The 19,113-nt window shown below is 40.8% G+C and overlaps 1 protein-coding gene across 3 annotated transcripts in view; it reads left to right on the top strand.

Annotated features, from left to right (window-relative positions):
• The window catches only part of NUDT4 (nudix hydrolase 4), a 52,436-nt gene extending 36,558 nt beyond the window's left edge, over nucleotides 1-15,878 (top strand). For 2 of the 3 annotated variants that reach the window (XM_073651703.1, XM_073651701.1), the window contains exons 3-5: nucleotides 2,616-2,660; nucleotides 5,910-5,997; nucleotides 8,835-15,878. In XM_073651703.1, coding sequence (XP_073507804.1) covers nucleotides 2,616-2,660; nucleotides 5,910-5,997; nucleotides 8,835-9,037 — 336 coding nt within the window. In that variant the 3' untranslated portion in view covers nucleotides 9,038-15,878. The remainder of the gene's footprint in view (nucleotides 1-2,615; nucleotides 2,661-5,909; nucleotides 5,998-8,834) is intronic. The other variant, XM_073651702.1, reaches the window with a different exon arrangement.
• Nucleotides 15,879-19,113: the final 3,235 nt, after the last annotated feature.

The following is a 19,113-nucleotide window of genomic DNA, read 5'->3' as shown; positions in this document are numbered from 1 at the left end:
AATGCCAGATAAACAGTGGATTTCACAGGAGAATCATCATGACAAGCACAAAGGTGTTCAGCAGACCTCTGGCTTTCACGGCAACCCATCGGCGTCCTGCAATCACGTCACAGGTGCACTGATGGGCACATAGAATGGCGCGCCCCCCCTGCCTGCAATGCTAAATACCTCTGTCACAGATTGACAGCAGCATTTAACCGGATAACAGCCGCAGGCGGAGTTCCACTCACCTGCGGCTGCTAAAGCCACACAGTGGCTGATCAGCCGTCATCTGCCGGGAAACGTCGGCTCGGCTTGCGAGCCCGCATCAGTCAGGGACACGACATATGATGTTAATGTACATCATATGTCGTTAATTAACAAATATGTCTTGCACTTTTCACACTGGCCATTAAGAGTTTTTATATTTTTTTTTAGACTTCCTGTCCCTCCAGGAATAGTTTTCAGGAGGCTCTTTATAGGTAAAAACTCTTGTACACAGCTCTTACTCCCATGTCCTTTGCACAGTCTATGTAAATGCATAAATACAAAAGATAACATTGGGGTCTGTTCATTATGGCTAATGTACAGTGGATATAAAAAGTCTACACACCCATGTTAAAATGCCTTGTTTTTGTCATGTAAAAAAAAATCATTAAGAATAATTTCAGGACTTTTTACACCTTTTAATGTCACCAATGTGTACAATTTAGTTGAAAAATAAACAGTTTTTGTTTTTTTCGGGAAGGAAAAACTAAAATAATGTGGTTACATAAATTATGCACACCCTTAAATGAATACTTTGTTGAAGTACCCTTTGAATTTATGAAAGCAGTGAGTCTTTCTCAGTGGGAGTCTTTGATGGTACACCTAGAATTGGCAATCTTTGCCCACTCTTGTGGTAGCACTCTAAATCTGTCAGATTACGATGGTGTCTCCTGTGTATAGCCCTCTTTAGGTCAATCCACAGATTTTCAATTTGGATTCAGGTTTGGCCCCTACAGGGCAATTCCAAAACTTTGATCTTCCTCTAGAACAGCCATTCTTTTGTCGATTTGCAGGTATATTTAGTGTCATTGTCGTGCTGAAAGTGAAATTCATCTTTTTAGCAGAAGCTTGAAGGTTTTGTTGCAACCTTGACTTATATTTTTAACTGTTCATAATTCCCTCCACCTTGACTAAAGCCCCACCTACAGCTACCAAAAACAGCCCCTAAAGCATATGCTGCCTCCACCATGCTTCACTGTGAGTGGTTTTCCTTTGGTGATGCCCAGTGTTGGCTTTGTGCCAAAGTTCAACCTTGGTCTCATCAGACCATAACACGTATCATCACATACTTTTGGCAGACTTGATCTAGGTTTTGGCAAAACGTAGCCAGGTTTGGATGTTTTTCTTTGTAAGAAAAGTTTTCCGTCTTGACACCCTAACCCAAAGGCCAAACATATAAAGAATACAGGAGATTGTGTCACATGCAGTACACAACCAGTACTTGACAAAAATTCCTGCAAATCCCTTAATTTTGCTGTAGGAGTGTTGGCAGCCTCCCAGACCAATTTTCTTGTCTTTTCATCAATTTTTGAAGGACTTCCAGTGCTAGCTAATGTCACTGTTGTGTCAAATTTAAGCCACTTCTTGGTGATAGTCTTCAGTATTCCATGGTATATCTAATGCCTTGTAGATTGTTTTGTACCCTTCTGATGACTTTCAACAATGAGATCCCTTTGCTGTGTTGTAAGCGGTTTACAGAAAATTGCTTTTCACATTTGATTTCAGTTTGTTTCTCAGTGGATTTGTACAGATTATGGGTGACACAAAAAATGGGAAAAGTTCTGAAATGATTCTTGTTGGGATGATTTTTTTTTTTTATGACACAAACCTGCATTTAACTGGGTTGTGCTGACTTTTTATATCCATTGTACTTGTGGTCAGTGTGAATATTGTAACATTTCAGTTTTTTTTTATTTTTAATATAGATTTTGGAGAGAAAAAAACATTGGCAAAAATAAATACATTTAACACAAAAAAATTGATTTAAAAAAATAGGTAATTTTATGATGATGGCTTCCCAATTCTTGATTGACAGCGATTTTTCACAATCACGCTTACAAACTTGACCATTGGGAAATGGAGAATAAGCCACTGCCTGACACCACTGGCGCAAGCTTATCTCTGAGAATAAAAGTATTATATGTGGAGATTCAATATGCACGATCTTTCTTTCCTGACTTCACCTGTTGGAAGGAGAATCGATGGGTGGTCCACATACATAAAATAGTTGTGCTGTCTTGCCAATATCCGTTTGGTCAACTGAAATCTAATGTGTATGAGGATGTTTAGAGTGGATGAAACAAGTTGGGTACCCTTGATGAACAAAGTCAGTATGAAAATTGTTGTCTGGCCCCATACACTTCTGCATCAAGAGGTGAGTGATGCTGTATGTGCACATACTGCCTTAATGACTGGGACCACGGGTATGTGCAAATGCAGAATCATCACCACCTCCCAATGCAGAAGTCGACAGCGCTGGACACCCCATTTAGCAGCTTTTATATTCAAAGTAGCTTCATTTTACTCATGAAAATATGCACAAACAAACTGTACATTTTTTTTTGTAAAGGATTTTTTTCTTTATACAGGCTGGTGTAAAGGGGAAGTTGGGTAGACTCCTGGGAATATTTGAGGTAAGTGTTCTTTAGTTGTATTTTCATGCACCTTAATCTTTTGAAACTGTAAATTGACAAGACTGGAATGAATACTAGTAATGGTCTAAAGTGCACATCTAAAATTAACCATTGAAATTTTTTCTTTTTGTAATTACAAATCTGAATACAGTGAATATTTGGGTTATTCTGTCTTGGAAGTGCTTATCTCTGTGAACCATTTATTATTGGGGTTACTCTCTGGGAAGTGCTTACCTCTGTGGACTATTTATTATTGGGGTTACTCTCTGGGAAGTGCTTACCTCTGTGGACCATTTATTATTGGAGTTACTCTCTGGGAAGTGCTTACCTCTGTGGACTATTTATTATTGGGGTTACTCTCTGGGAAGTGCTTACCTCTGTGGACCATTTATTATTGGGGTTACTCTCTGGGAAGTGCTTACCTCTGTGGACCATTTATTATTGGGGTTACTCTCTGGGAAGTGCTTACCTCTGTGGACCATTTATTATTGGGGTTACTCTCTGGGAAGTGCTTACCTCTGTGGACTATTTATTATTGGGGTTACTCTCTGGGAAGTGCTTACCTCTGTGGACTATTTATTATTGGGGTTACTCTCTGGGAAGTGCTTACCTCTGTGGACCATTTATTAATGGGGTTACTCTCTGGGAAGTGCTTACCTCTGTGGACCATTTATTATTGGGGTTAATCTCTGGGAAGTGCTTACCTCTGTGGACCATTTATTATTGGGGTTACTCTCTGGGAAGTGCTTACCTCTGTGGACAATTTATAATTAGTCTGTCTGAGAAGTGGTTCTGTGGACCATTGATCAAGTAGGTTTCATATGCTTTTATTTGTAGATCTTAAAGAATTTCAGCACCTTTTATATGGTGACACTACTTTCTGATTTCAGTGTCTTGTTTGTTGGAGTAATGTCAACAGCTACAGGTTTGCTGGAGGGACATTGTTGAATCGACCCCAGATGCTGCTGTGTGAACTGTTTTTCATTTTTACTTTCTACTATGTCATTTTCAGTTGTTTTATTTGTCAGTTCCTTCCTGATGTACAATAAAAAATTATATTGTGGTACCTTGTTAGCCAGAAAAATCAATGTCTCTTTTTGGGCATGAAAGTATTTACAAGTATTCAATGAGTGATGGAGATCATTTTTCTGGTTAGCCAATAAAGGTATTTGCAGCATTCAGAGCACCGAGGTTCCCTCATCAGGCAAGTTCACAAATGAATTACTGAGACAAGAGCACCAAATATAAGAGATGTTACAGCAGGACATTTGTGGATGGTGTGATGCCTCCTAAAGCTAAGCCAAGGTTATAAAATTAAGGGTTTTATTACAAATGGAGAGGTGGTGGGAGTGATGGATTAGGGGTTTGGTGATCTGGAGTCAGTCTAGTGGATGTTTGAAATGTGTCCATGTAGGGGGTCATAAATCCAAGCAGGACTTGTACCCTCACATTAACAAATACAGTCTGCACACCCAACACAAATCAGGGCTATTGATGTCTTCTCATGCACATCCTCCAGTGTGGTGTGCATGATACAGTGTACAAGGTGCGCTTGGTGGTACTTATATTGGAGAAACTAAACAAAAACTACAAATGAACTAGACTCGCTTGTGGAAAACATTTCTCTAGACCTAGACACCGTATGACCGATTTTAAGTCTTAATCCTGAAAGGTCATTTTATCGATGACTGAGAAAAATCTGGGAATTCAAGCTAAGGATGTTCAAGTCTTTACAGGGATTGTCCAATCTAAAACTACAAGTTTGCAGTCACTTTATATGACTGTAGTCTTGTAAATCCTCACATTACGCGTGCTGTGATGATTCACCGGTGCCAGGAACGATGGTCATGTGACTGCAAGTATGCGCTATGCATACTTCCAGCCACATCCCAACTAGACTGTGTCCGGCCTCGCTCAATACATTTGCATTGAGCGAATCTACACCCATCTTGTCTAAATGTGGCTGGGAGTATGCATATGGCATACTTGCGGTCACATGACCAGCACTGGAGAATCCTCACAGTGCACACAATATTAAGATTCACAAGTCTGCAGTCACATAGTGACTTCAAACTTGTAGTTTTCGACTGGACAACCCCTTTAACAATAGGACACAATCTAACAATTGCATTTATGACCCCCTACATGGACACATTTCACACCTCCACTAGACTGACTCCAGATCACCAAACTCCTCGGCCATCACTCCCACCTTCCCATTAGTTTAAAAAAACCTTTATTTTATAACCTTAGCATCTCTTTAGAAGACATCACCCCATGCAGAATTGTCCTGTTGTAACTTTTCTTAAATGTTGTGCTATTCTCCCAGTAATTCATTTGTAAACTCCCCTGAATAAGGAGTTTCGGTGCTGTGAAAGCTTGCAAATTTACATTTTTTGGTTAGCCAATAAAGGTATCACTCTTTAGAAAACTTTTTTGTCTGTTTTTGGGCATTAAAGTATTTATACAAGTTACTTCCTGTAATCCTTCATGCTCGTGATGATGGAGATTATGGTTCTAGCATTTCCAAAGTACAACAGTTCTCCCTCAGTATCTAAATGCTGATGATTCTCCTGAAATTTGCAGCGTTGTTGTGTCGGTTCTGTAGTTGTGTAAAAATGTATACTTTATTACTTGCAGCATCCGCATTGTATTCATGAGTTATAGAGCTAGAGCAGCACTCCAGCCCTCAATTCATATACTGTAAGCTTGTGAGCAGGGCCATCACTTCTTTGGTATCTGAGTTATGAGTTATTCTGTAATGTCTTTTATTGTCTATACAAGTCCCCTCTAAAAGGTAAAGTGCTGCGGAGCATGTTGGCTCTACAGAAATAAAAAAAAATATATTATAATACCACCCCTTTCCTGACCGCTGCTTCACTGATTTCCCTCTTACAAATCATATAGAGATGGCTGTCAGTCGGTGCTGGAGGGAAGCGTTAGCTTGCAGCTCCTAAATATGGATGACTCTGTACTCCTTTTTTTGAGGACTCTTTCCTTATGAGTTCTGCACCTAACAAAGTATACATTTCTACAAATATACAGGACAGGTTAACAGACAAAGGGCTGAAATCAGTGCGTCACTACCCTACATTTTCCTCTTCAGCAACTTCTGCACTGATGTTTCTAGCCTAACATTTTAATGTGGCTCTGTTTTGCGTTCCCCATTTTATTGCATTATATATAGGTAAACCTGTTTGCACCTGCTTTATTAAACTATATATGTATATTTTGTATCTTCTTTTTAAGCAGAATCAAGATAGAAAGCATAGGACATATGTATACATACTCACTGTCACCGAAGTTCTGGAAGACTGGGAGGATTCTGTGAATATAGGCAAGTACCGGTTGTTATTTTTACCACTTTGTTAATTTTGCTTTGTTGTTGGTTTACCCTTTAGGGTTGTCTCGCTATACTGCTCACCTACACTAGTATACACTCTGGCTAACATCACACACATTCATGGCACTGGATGTCTATTACCTGGCAATGACTGGAATATGTGATCATGTATCGTTCATGATGAAAGTTTACACTTGCGTTGCACCATACATTACATAATATATTACAAACCTAGGTCAGGTATTTAAATGCTTCAAGTTGATGGTGTGCATTAGGAGCAAGTAGTCATGGCCAAAAGTTTTGAGACAGACCCATGTTTTAGTTTTCACAAAGTTTGCTGCTTCATTATTTATAGTGGCAGTTGGCATTAACTATAGATTAGAAAGAGTGATCAGATAAATTGTAAAATCATTCCACTGAATTTCAGCCCTGCCAGAAATGGACCTGCTTACACCATTTCAGTGATCTTCTCGTTAACTCAGGAAAAAGTGTTAACAAGCACAAGGCATCTGATATCACTGTCATGCTGATTGAATTATTAGAGCAGACTAATTGCTATAAAAGGGGGCTGTTTTAAATCATTGTCTTCTGTTAACCATGTTTACCTCCAAGGAAATGTGCAGTCATCATTGCTTTGCATTAAAAGGGCTTTACAAGCAAAGACATTGCTGCTTGTAAAATTGTCCATAAATCAACCATTTATTGGATCATCAAGAACTTCAAAGAGAGAGAGGTTCCATTGCTGTGAAGAAGGCTTCTAGGCCCCCAAGAGTTCAACAAGTGCTCGGACTGTCTCCTAAGGATGATTCAGCTGCAGCTGCAGGATCTGTTTAACAACAACCAGTGCAGAGCTTGCTCAGGGAATGGTAGCAGGCAGGTATCTGCACACACAGTGAGGTTAATGCTTTTGAAGGCTGGCCTGGTATCAATAAGGGCACTAAAGAAGCTACTTCTCTCTCAAGAAAAACATTAAGGACAGACTGGCATTCTTCAGGAAGTACATGGATTGGACTGGGTAACATTATATTCTCTTATGAAGCCCCATTCAGACTATTTGGGACATCTGTAAGGATGATTAACCGGAGAAGAAAAGGTGAGTGCTACCATGAGTCCTGTGACTTGCCCACTGTAAAGCATCCTGAGACCATTCATGTGTTAGGTGGCTTTTCATCCAGAAAAGTGGGCTCACTCACAATTTTGCCTAACACTTCCATAAATAAAGAATGGTAGCAAATCATCCTCCAAAAACAACTTGTCCTGATCATCCAGGAGCAATTTGGTCAAGAATAATACTTTTTCCAGCATAATGGCAAAAGTGATAACGAAGAGCTCGGTGAACAAAACATTGAAATTTTAGGTTCATGGCCAGGAAACTCCCCAGATCTCAATCTCATTGAAAACCTATGGCCAGTCCTCAAAAAGTGAGTGGACAAATAAAAACACCGAAATTGTGAATCTCCAAGCACTGATTGGACAAGAATGGTTTTTCATCAGTCAGAATTTGGCCCAGAAGCTGATATCCAGCATGTCATGGCGAATTGCAGAAATCTTGGAAAATAAGGGTCAACCCTGTAAATATTGAGTCTTTGCATAAACTTGATGTATTTGTCAATAAAAGTATAAAAACTTATGAAAATCTTAGAATCATACTACATTAACCATAGAATCATCTCATCAAAAGACCTAAAAACACTGTAGCAACAACTAACTGTGTGAAATCCAAAATTTGTCTCTCTCTCAAAACTTTTGGCCACAACTAGTTTCTGCACCATGCTGAATTATGTCATGGGCTCAACAGGTGTCCGCTGTAACATACACCTGACACCCTGCTGCAATGAATGGGATCCGAGAAAATTCCTGTCTGTTGAAAAGGGGTTACCAAAGGGGATTTTCACTTTTTATAAAAACCGACTCCAACTGATCAGTTAATAAAAAAATAAAAAAAATGGTACTCTCTCTCCCTTGGTCTAGCTCCATCTGCCTGTACCTGCTCAGGTGTCTGTTTTGGTTGCATCGGTGACATCACAACTACAGCTCACACTGTAATACGCACTGTAATCATGACAACACCACTGCAGTAAAAATACAGACACTGGAGCAATGACAGGAGGCCTGGCGCTGGACCGACGTAAAGAGAGTGCGATCTTTGTTTCTTTTTGATTAGAACTGGTCCACTTTTCTAAGGGGAAAATCCCTTTTAAAGGGATCTTTTCTTTAAATTCATGCTGCCCGAAGGATAAATCAGTACCTGGCTTGCAACTATAGGGAGAGACCTGACTAGTCTGATGTAGCACCTGCCGGCTTACCCCTGCCCACTCTCCACGTGATTGATAGGTCTCCATATATAGGTACATAGAAAGAGACCTGTCAGCCAACTGAAGTGGGACTAGGAGAAACTTGACCGGGACTGCACCAAACTAGTCAGGTCTCAACCTTTACCTATAGTTCCTGGCCAGATGGTCATACTATTTTTTTTTTTTTTATAAAATCCTGCAGTGTTTCAGAGGAAAACATTTGGCTGCAATTGTGCAGGCAAGCTCTGATTCATGCTTCCCACAGGTCATGAATATTAGATCGCTGTGTGCGCACTTGATCTCCCGCACTCTGTTAGCAGATCCTGTGGTCATCAGCAAGTATGTAGATGGGTGCTGCAGCTCATCTCCTATTCACTTCAATAGAGTTCTGTATGGTGCTGTGCTGGCTCCGTACACCCTATACATTCATTAGTCAAATATATATGTGTTCTCAGCAGTGATTTTAGTCTCTCTTTCAGGCCGGCACTACAATTTAGAATAAAATGTCTAACTCTGCATTTTTTCCTCTGATTTTAGGGAGAAAGAGGGAGTGGTTTAAAGTTGAAGATGCTTTGAAAGTCCTGCAGTGCCACAAGCCAGTTCATGCAGAATACTTGGAAAAACTGAAATTGGGATGCTCCCCAACCAATGGAAATTCTGTAGGCCCACCCTTATCGGACAACAGTTCTTTATATGTAACGTCTGCACAGACTTCTGGTTTGCCATCAACAGTGAGATAAACTCTGCACTTTACAAGGCAACTTGCTGATTCAGTGGGAAGAATGGCCTTTTGTGTTCTCCTGCGGACATCCTGATGTTTAGACCTGGATTCTCTTGCAAAACGTGCTAAAACCATTTTGGTTTCTTTTCATTTTTTTAACCATGCAAAATAGCATTCAGCAGACAAGCCATAGGAAGTTTGGTTTTTTTTTTTTGTTTTTTTTTAGATGCCTTACATGGCCACTTTTCCTGGTCTTGTGTTTATCCACACGATTATCAATATGGCTTCTGTGCCGCACTATGGCATTTTTTTTCCTACAGCTTTCTTTCTGTAAGGGCTTTAACTACCGCTGGATGTGAGAGGGGCCTTTGGTGTACTGTTAGGTTCAATACCAAAAGATGGCAATTCTATAGATTGACTAGTTTAATCTCTATTTGGTCTCTTCAGCTTTAAAGAGGGCTGCTATTACATTACTGGCTACTCCATACTGCAGAAATCTGGCTATATATGATCGATTTGATCTGGTTTGTGTAGACCTGAGATGTGACCTTTTAAGCCTCTACTTTTAGGTGCAGATGCGTTTCAGACCTAGTCTGCCTTTTAAATAATGTGATTATTGCTACAAATATCCATACAATTTTCGGAAATGTGTTTTGTTTTTTTAAAATCCCTTTTTCGACTCTGGACTTGCATGTATTGTGGAGCCTGCAAGCTTTTTTTTTTTTTCTGGTCAGTCTCTTTAAATTAACCATTGACATGTATGAATGTAGTAGTAAGCTAAATACATTACTTTTGGTGTTTAGGACCACGCTTTGCAAGTGCCAGGAGCCAGGTAGCCTAAGGGTATTGAGAATTACAACTGGAGCCTAACTTATTGAGTTGCTTTCTATTGATGTCTATGGAAGTTTTTCACCTGGCCACTGGTTTTTACAGTATTTTTGTCCCATCTCCGGCTTAGAACTTTGCTTTACTCGCATTTAGAGGCAATAAAACGTTATCGGTAAGTCCAAATTTAAAGTGGCTAAGAAAATGAGTGACTATAAAAAATAAAAAGGTGAACTGGTGTTGCTAGCACCACCCCATGATGGTATTCTAAGAAGAGAGCCCCAGGTATGGTACGTTATCCCTAGAACATAAACAGCAGCAGGTACCCAGAAACCATATCTTACCAAGATATAGATATATATACACTTGATACCCCAGGTCTGGGACACTAATGGGTCTCTGACATTAGATTTTTGCTCATCTTGGGGAAAATACCAATCTGCCAGAGAGAGCCAAATGTGTATGATATTGGAGTGGGGGGGGGTGACTGATCTAGTTTCTGATGACAAATAGCAAGCCTGTAGGAATGATACAACTTCCCCCTGCCTGTGGTCTATTGCAATCCTAGTCTGAATTTCCATCTTTGTCCATCAGTGTATAGAGAAAGATGAACTATGGGAAGGGTGTAAGGGTAGATTGTAGCAAAAGAAATGTATGTAAAGCTGTATTGCTACAAAACATAGATCCATGAGCCATTGATGCATTAGCCTTGGCTGCCAAAGAAATTGACATTTTGGCCTTTTAATGCACTGGTAGACTGATAATCAGGGACACATTGCTTTTTTTTTTTTCCTGAATGGTAACTTCACTTGAAGTAGTGAAACCAAGCCTTTATTTTAACCCTTTAGACCTAAGGGTGCCTGCAGTGTTGATGACGTTGGACATCTGAATGTGCCTCCGATTCACAGAGACACAGAAGGCGAGCAATTTCTCTCAGGTTTAATACCACAGAGCTGTATATACAATTCTGAACTCTTTTGAGATTTTATGTCAACATGTCTTGATCAGGATGTCTTTAAGGAGCATCTTGTTCAGATCACAGTCTGCCATACTTGTGTTCATTAAGCGTGTTTGTATGCTGGGGCAATCTGCGTTTTAACAACTTTCAGTACTCCATTAGCGGAGAATACCTTTTTATTTCAACGCCGCCAGTGAGATTTTGGAAGTCACCGGCTCCATAAACTTTACATTCTTATGACGTTGTACAATTGTCATTGGTTTCTTTTCCTGCACACGGTCCACACCAGACACTACTTGTATATGTGTACAGTATTGTGGCTCCTCTCTTTTTTGTTCACTGCAGATACGATGGTTGGCGTCACTGTTTTTATAATGTTGAATTTGACATTAGCCAGGCACTTTCCCACTTCCCTCATAGTAAGGTGAATCCTGACACACAGGATTCGTTTCTCAACACATGTCCCTCATTGTATTAAAGTATCTGTAGATAAGTTGTAATTTTGCTTCCTGCATTACCATATTCCATGTAAAAAAAAATAATATTTTTTGTAAATAATCAAATTAGTAAATTTCCAGTGAGTGCACAAAGGATTGTTGTAATTTAAGCATTTTGTTACTCAACATTGTTTTCTTCTACTTTTTTAACACAAACTGTGTAAAATGCTGCTATAAATTAAAATAATTGTGAGTGCTGTTACACTTTTTGTTAAAGAAAGGATGGTGCCACAATTGTTCTGTTAGTACCTGTGCCATATGATTGCCTTTATACTTTTAAGAGTAATGTTTGTACCACGCGTATTTACTGTGATTCATTCTTTTTAATTCTATGAAGCTTTTAACCCCTCTTTCTATCCTCCTAGGTTTCTAATGCTCATAGATTTCTCTGTGTGTTTTGGAGGGCTGGAAAAAGGTTTGCGATAAGAATGCAACCATATTCTTCTGGCTGAGCTGTCACTACGTCACAACCTTATTAAAGAAGTGAAAGTGTGGTCATCAGTTCCATTGCAGGACGTCACAAGACATAGAGAATGTGCAAAATTGTCTGGAGATTTTCTCAACATCACAAATGGGTAAAATTGCAAACTGCTTTGCGATTTACAGTACTTAATTAAAATCCTCTCTGACTTTTTGAAAAAAGTTTTATTGCTCGTTGTGTAGGAAACTTGCCACTGCTGTAGCCCATAATCAAGCAATGGTTGGTCTTGGCTATGAGCACAGTGCTTAAAATCTGGCTGGATTTGGCCTACTTCAGTGCTTCTGTGCTCCTCTGATGAGGCAGAGTTGCTTCTGCTTGTACCATCAGTGAGAGCACATAGATCGGGCTGGTAAGAACTGTCAGTGAAGAGCACGCTGCACTCCTGAACATTGATGCTACATCCCCTTAGGACTCTTGAGGTAGGATTTGAGCCTTCTGAGAAATGGGATGAAATATCCTTCATTACTTAATTAGACTGTGACCCATAACGGGACTTTATTATTGCTCCTAAGTCAACTCATTTGATGGTTCCCTCACAGAGTTGAATGGAAGTGTTGGGCTAGGACTATGTGCCATCGCAAATTTGTGCTCCTGCGTCACAACTAATAATGTGATTGCAGTTGGCAAAAGTACTGCCCTGTTGGTTTTTGTGCACTACACATTGACCATCAACGTTTCTAACTGGTAGTGCAACATTTACGATCTAGTAACCATGAAACCCTAGAATATACTATGGTGGTAACCCACCCGCCAACTCACTGAGCTTAGGGAATCTGCATCTGTTTTTTCTAGTTTGAGTTGAATAGTGAATGAGGAAATACTTGAATTCATGCTCTTTAGGTAGTGAGGATTTAGATGAGGGCTACACCACTGACTGTAGTATCCAAAGCAGTATTCTCTTCCACCATTACTTTCCTTGAGGGATACATGGCTCATAAATTGTTTAGGGGAATATCACTCAGTGGTGTGGTGCAAGATTTGGCTTGTAAACTAGACATTTGCGAGCTTATCTTAGTAAGGCTAGGTCCACTTTGTGCCTGTGATGTCCTGCCCATGGCCAGATGACTAGAAAATATAATGAATTTGACCCATCATGCATTTTAATGTTATAAACCACCATTATATTGGAACAGTACAGTTGTGATGGGTTCTGAGAAGTAACATTGTACTCGTACTATCCCACACTACTCTAGAGCAAGGAAGGAGGTATGGGAGATGTCCGAAAGTCTAAGAAATTAATCTCACAGCAGGAAGTGTTGTAAAATAAAAATATTACCTGTTAAATTCCCTGCGGCCCCTGTGCAGATGGTTTCTGCTGGTCTCTGATTTTTTTATAGTGAGAATATCACCTATACCCAGGTGACCTGTACAGCCAATCACGGCTGTATATTACAGCATTTCCGTAACCTGTAGGACAGCCCTTTTGAAGAGCTGAGTTACCGTTTTGTTGGTGTGATGCAGTCTTTGTTTGGAAAGGGCTTTTTCCTGCCTTGCCTGCCTTCTCATGTTGTATATGGCAAAGCATTTACATGGTCTGCATACTAGTAGCTTGATAACTCCGCACCAAGGCCAGTCATTGATCAGACATTTTCTTCTATGTAAAATGTATATTCCCATAAAGTCTTTATCACAACACAAACGTCAGCTTCAGTTGTGTTCAGGTTTTTTTGCAAACATTCTCATTTTTCCTTGAAGGGATTGTCGTACCTTCTTCAGGATGGCACCACTCCCTGGAATCCTGCTTGTCCATGGTGCAGTCCTCTCCTGATTGACAGTTTGGACCAGTGGCATGGCTGAACTGCTGGCATGAACTGTGCACTCTCCCATGCTGTAAGCACTGGCAGCTTTGCCTCTGCAGCATTGGAGGAACACAAGGAATCTAAAGCTGGCACGCTCAATAGCATAGAGCTTGCATAGGAGACCGACCACTGTTCATAGACTGCGGAGGTGGCCAGTAGCCTAGGCAGTGAGCAATAACCTATAAAATTAAAAATCTGTTCTTGATGATGAGACAACCCCTTTAATGACCTTTCGAAATGTCAATGTGCCGTTATGAATCCTAGATGTGTGGGGAAATCCTTTCTAAACTTGAGGATTCTTTTTAAGTTTTATGACGCAAGATCTGGTAATAGGTTATTCGCACGTTGTAGATTTGTTACGCAAATTTCAGATGAATGTGGCTTGCAAAAATAACGCCATTTAGATGAATGAAACCGTTTCAACAAATCTGCCACATGTAAATATACCTATTAATGAGCATCTAAGCTGTGGCTTTCCTAGTGCCAGGCTGAAGCACTGCATCATTTTAGATGTCTTGCAGGTTGGCGCTGGGTTTTTACGCACTGTCACCCATACACAGGTTACATACAACATATCCTTCTGTTTTGCGGCTTACAGAAGCACTATGTGCTACAAGCTCTGTCAGAAAGGCAATCATTGCTGGGTTTCACACACAGATGTTTATGTAGATCCTGTTGGACATGTGAGACCACGTTCCCCAACCTTACCACCTTGGTGGAGGTAGTGTCCCATGACATCACTGAATGTGTGCTGCAGCCCTCACTGTAAATGTGCTCAGTGAACTGATGGAAAGCTTTTCTCATGTGAAATGCTGACACAAGTGCATATCCTGATCTCCCCACTACTGTCCTATTCACATAGCTTGAGCCCTAGTTAAACGTGAATTACACATCCCATCACATCCTACATAAATCAAGGGCATGAAGGTCAAATGGTTCCATCTTTGGTTCAGTTTTTCCTGAAAAAAATGGGTAAGCTTGCATCACTGTATTCTTAGAGATTTTGCTGCATGGTCTTTTGTAACTGATGCAAAATGTATTTGACAAATGTAAAGTAATATGTACAGTATTGATGTTGGTTATCAACATGTGTTGATGACCGTAACACTTCATTTTAGTTAAGTTTAATGTACGCCATTCAATCTTTGGCTATTAATTTGTGCCAAAATCGTACAACAGTTACTGAACGCACGCAACCTCTATGCAATTTAAGAACATAACCTCTAGTGAACAGCTTGTGTAATAGTCATTTCTTTCTGTAAAGAATGTTTACTTAGACATTTGGATTTTCTCTCATAGCACCTTCACTAAATAGCAGTATCACCGTGATGGCTATTTTACTGAATGGTCTTATGTTGTGTGTCTGGTTGCCAAAGAACTGGATCTGTGATGAATCCGGCCACTAGTAGAGCTTGCCAAGTTACATTCTGACTGATAGTTGACAGAATGGTCAAGATGGCCCCAACTCCGATTTAAGGTCTCCCCTCAAGATGAAACAAAAATGGCCGACATGGGTACAGGCATACTATGGTTTAGAAAAGTCTGCATGGTAATTTACTTAAGGTTTTCCATTGAACTGGATATCTGCCCTTTTTTTCTGGGGGGTGGGGGGCATCTGAATGCTTTATTTGAATTGATTGTGGTAATACCTTGACATTTAAGAATGTGAATGGCATATCAAGAGGTACCCTAAATATTGTACTGAAATGGCATAACAAGGGGTATTCTACAAAATGATGTAATTGTTAATACATGATGACATCTAAAAGGAATAAAATGTGAAATGCCTGTTGCATACATTGCCGTTTTATAGGTATAACATATAGCACATGGGAACATGTACATATACTTCACTAACCCATGTCTAATGTACAAATTTTTCAGTATACAGAAATGGGCTGTGTATATATTTTTTGTTTTTAGTGGAACAATCGAATGTTATTCAGCGTATGAATTTGTTAAAATAAATCAGTCATTTAATTAATGAAAATGTTCACACACGCCCGGTCACTTTGTTCATATGCATATTTTGTTTGTTTTTTTTTTTTTTTATTTAATTTTTTTTTTGAGCCAAATAGGTTTGTTTTACTGTGAGAGCTTTGAATGACCTAGTCTGGCTGTAGTGGTAGCACTGAATGTGGCTTCCTGACTGCATTTGAGAAGAGAGATGCACAAAACAACTATTTGTGATTTTCTAAAGATGAGTGTAAGTGTTGTGTATGAAATGTTAATGGTGCTTTTTTTTGACTTTTGTCTTTTTATAGACGAGGACTAATTAATAAAATAATTCCTGGCTTGCATTGCGGTTTGTTTATTTAAAGGGTAGGGTTTATCCCACTTACATTCTAGACTTTCCTTTTTGATACTTTGGTAGTCCCCTATGGTCTTTGGCTGCAGTTATCATGTAAACAATCATTGCTATTCGTAGTCGGGCCGTACCTGATGGCATCCACTGTGCACGCTGTATCATCACTGCTGGCATCTACACAAAGATCAGTGAGGACCTGCATGATGTATACCAACTGTAGGGATTCACTATTAGGTAGCGTTCACACAGACAAAGCCACTTCAGAGTCACGCACAGGTAGCCGCTTAATGAGAATGTCACTGAGAAGTGGAGCAGAATGGTGCAGGACCCTGGAGAAGTCGGCAATAGGCGAGTACACGAACACTACACACCATATACATAATTCATAAAAAGAATATATAGATGAGTGCTTCTTGAACTAAAACATCTGTACTAGGACTGGTTTTACCACCATATAGTGACTATATGATGGTAATATCCGTTCTAATCCAGTGCGCTGCTGACCATATATATGTGTACTGTGCAGGTTCTCATCAATGACATTCATGTTGATGGTTGTCAGTCATTTTCCCTTTTTTTCAGACAGCCGTGATCTCTTCTTCCATTGATAGCTCGTCCCTGCAAAATGTAACACTGAAACATCTTTGGCTTCCTCCTCTTCCAGCCCTCTGTTCACATTCAATCATCTTTACACAAACCATGTAGCATTATAACCAGTGCCCTAGACAGTAATAATGCCCCCTCTGTAATACTTCATTCCTTTTCTGCCCCACACAATAACAGTGCCCTTTCTGTCTCCCTACATAGTAATAATGTTCCCTCTGTACTTCCTTATCATAATAATGCTCCTCTGTGCCTCCTTACATTTATACAGAATGCTATAGAAATAATGTCCCCCTGTGTCTCCTTTAATACTACTTTGCCCTGTGCCTCCTTATAATAATATCCCTTGACCCCTTATAATAATGACCATGAACCTCTTTATAATAATGAAAACTCCCAGGTACATTATTATAATAGTAATAATGCCTCCTGTGCACGCCTGGTAATGATTACTCATTGTGCCTCCTTATAAAATTCCCACTACTGTGCCTACTTCTAATAATGCCCCTGAGAAGGGCTTTACATACAGGACCCCTTTGCAAAAGTCCTATCACGGCACATAGGCGCAGTCACAGGTCATACCGCCAAACTTTTAAGACAAAGGAATGTGTTGCCGGACTTGCACAGTTATTTCATACTACTGAAGCACCTTGATGGTCTCACCCACTATGATACCCCTTCCATGGCCTCCATAGAGTATGATGCCCCCCCAAAAATCCTACATACAGAATGATGTTCCCACATTCTTTTATCTACACAGTATGATGACCTCACAAACCTCGCACAATAAGATGGTTACTCCAGCCCCCCCCCCCCACACACACACACACACAGTAAAATGCTCCCTCCACACAGTATGATGGTTCTCACATAGTCCCTACACTCAGTATAATGGTTATTACACAGCCCCCCACACATTGCCACCACTGACCCCCCCCCCCCCACACACACACACAGTAAAATGCTCCCTCCACACAGTATGATGGTTCTCACATAGTCCCTACACTCAGTATAATGGTTATTACACAGCCCCCCACACAATGATGGTCCCTCCACGTCCTTCCACATAGTATGATGGTCCACCACAGCCCCAATACAGTATGATGGTCCCACCATACATTGATGGTCACCACTGCTCCCCACATAGTATGATTGTCCCCCCACAGCATGATGGTATCCACAGCCCCCCACACAGTATGATGGTTCTCACACAGTATAATGTTTACAACACAGCCCCAATACAGTATGATGGAGACCCCATATAGTGTGATAGTCCCCCCACAGCCCTCCACATAGTATGAAGGTAACCCAGAGCCCTAATACAGTACAATGTTTCCTCCACACACTTAGTCACCACGTCCCCCCACACAGTGTGATGGTCTCCACAAAGTATGATTGTTTCCCCACACAGGATGATCATCCCACCACCGTATGATGGTCTCCACAGCTACCCCTATCCCCCCTCCCCCACACAAAAAACACACAGTATGATGGTCCCATATAGTATGAGGGTCCCCCTCATAGCCCTAATAAAGTATGATGGTCCCCCTCACAGTCCCCATATAGTATGATGGCCCCCCATAGTATTATGCACACCACAGCTCACAAGAAAACCCCAAAACTTAATACTTACTAATACAGCCTCCACATCCATTGCAGCTGCTGCTTCCTATTCTATTGCGTCTTACTGCATCACACCACTGGTGTCCACTATGACGTAATTGTGCCACAGATGTCACCTGCATGGTGCCTGCTGAAAGTATCCTATGGCATGCTGGTCTAAGGCTATGAGCCCACGATGCAGAAATGCTCCGGATTTTTCCTGAGCGTTTCTGCATCTCCCCTGGCAGAAAAAACACATGCGGATTGTACATGCGGATTTTACACGCGTTTTTCCTGCCAGGAACATGCGGAAGTGAAGCGTTCTTCACTTGCATTTCCCCATGCGGATTGACAAGCGCTTTCCAGGCGATTTTAGCATCACTTGGAAAGTGCTTGTCAACTAGGTCACACTATATAAATCCATGCAACCGGCATGGATTTATATAGTGTGACCCAAAGAATGGTAAAATATAAATCTATACTTGCCTTCCGATGGACCCCGGAGTCTTGCTTCCCTCGGTGCTGACTGCCGGAAGATCGTGGTACACTGCACTGAAGGACCTGCTGACGTCAGCGTCGCGTGACCCGTCACATGACTATGACTATGACCCGGGTCCGGGGGAGAGTCTCCTCATCTCTAGACCTGGGTACCATCCGTACATTGGAACGCATGGAATGCACATCTACATATACAGTGATGCGTAATCCATGCATTCCAGTGCAAGTCAATGGCGGCGAAAACGCAGCACTTACGCAAAATAATTGGTAGCGCTGCGTTTTTTTCCGCAATGATAACCCGCAGCGGAAATTTCCACAGCATGTGCACAGCACATGCGGATTATCATTGGGGAACATGGCAGGCCTTCTACCATGCGTTTTTTTTAAGCGTTTCTGCAGCGGTTTTGCGGAAACGCTTAAAAAACGCATCGTGGGCACACAGCCTAAGTGATGGAGCAGCAGCATCGTGGGCACACAGCCTAAGTGATGGAGCAGCAGCTTCATGCTCCACCACAGCTGTTAAC

This window comes from Phyllobates terribilis, unplaced genomic scaffold, assembly GCF_046119375.1.
Source record: "Phyllobates terribilis strain yellow unplaced genomic scaffold, ASM4611937v1 Scaffold_11__3_contigs__length_659146591, whole genome shotgun sequence".
Taxonomy (NCBI): Eukaryota; Metazoa; Chordata; class Amphibia; order Anura; family Dendrobatidae; genus Phyllobates; species Phyllobates terribilis.
The sequence above is the reverse complement of the archived record's forward strand: the minus strand, read 5'-3'. Positions and strand labels throughout refer to the sequence as shown.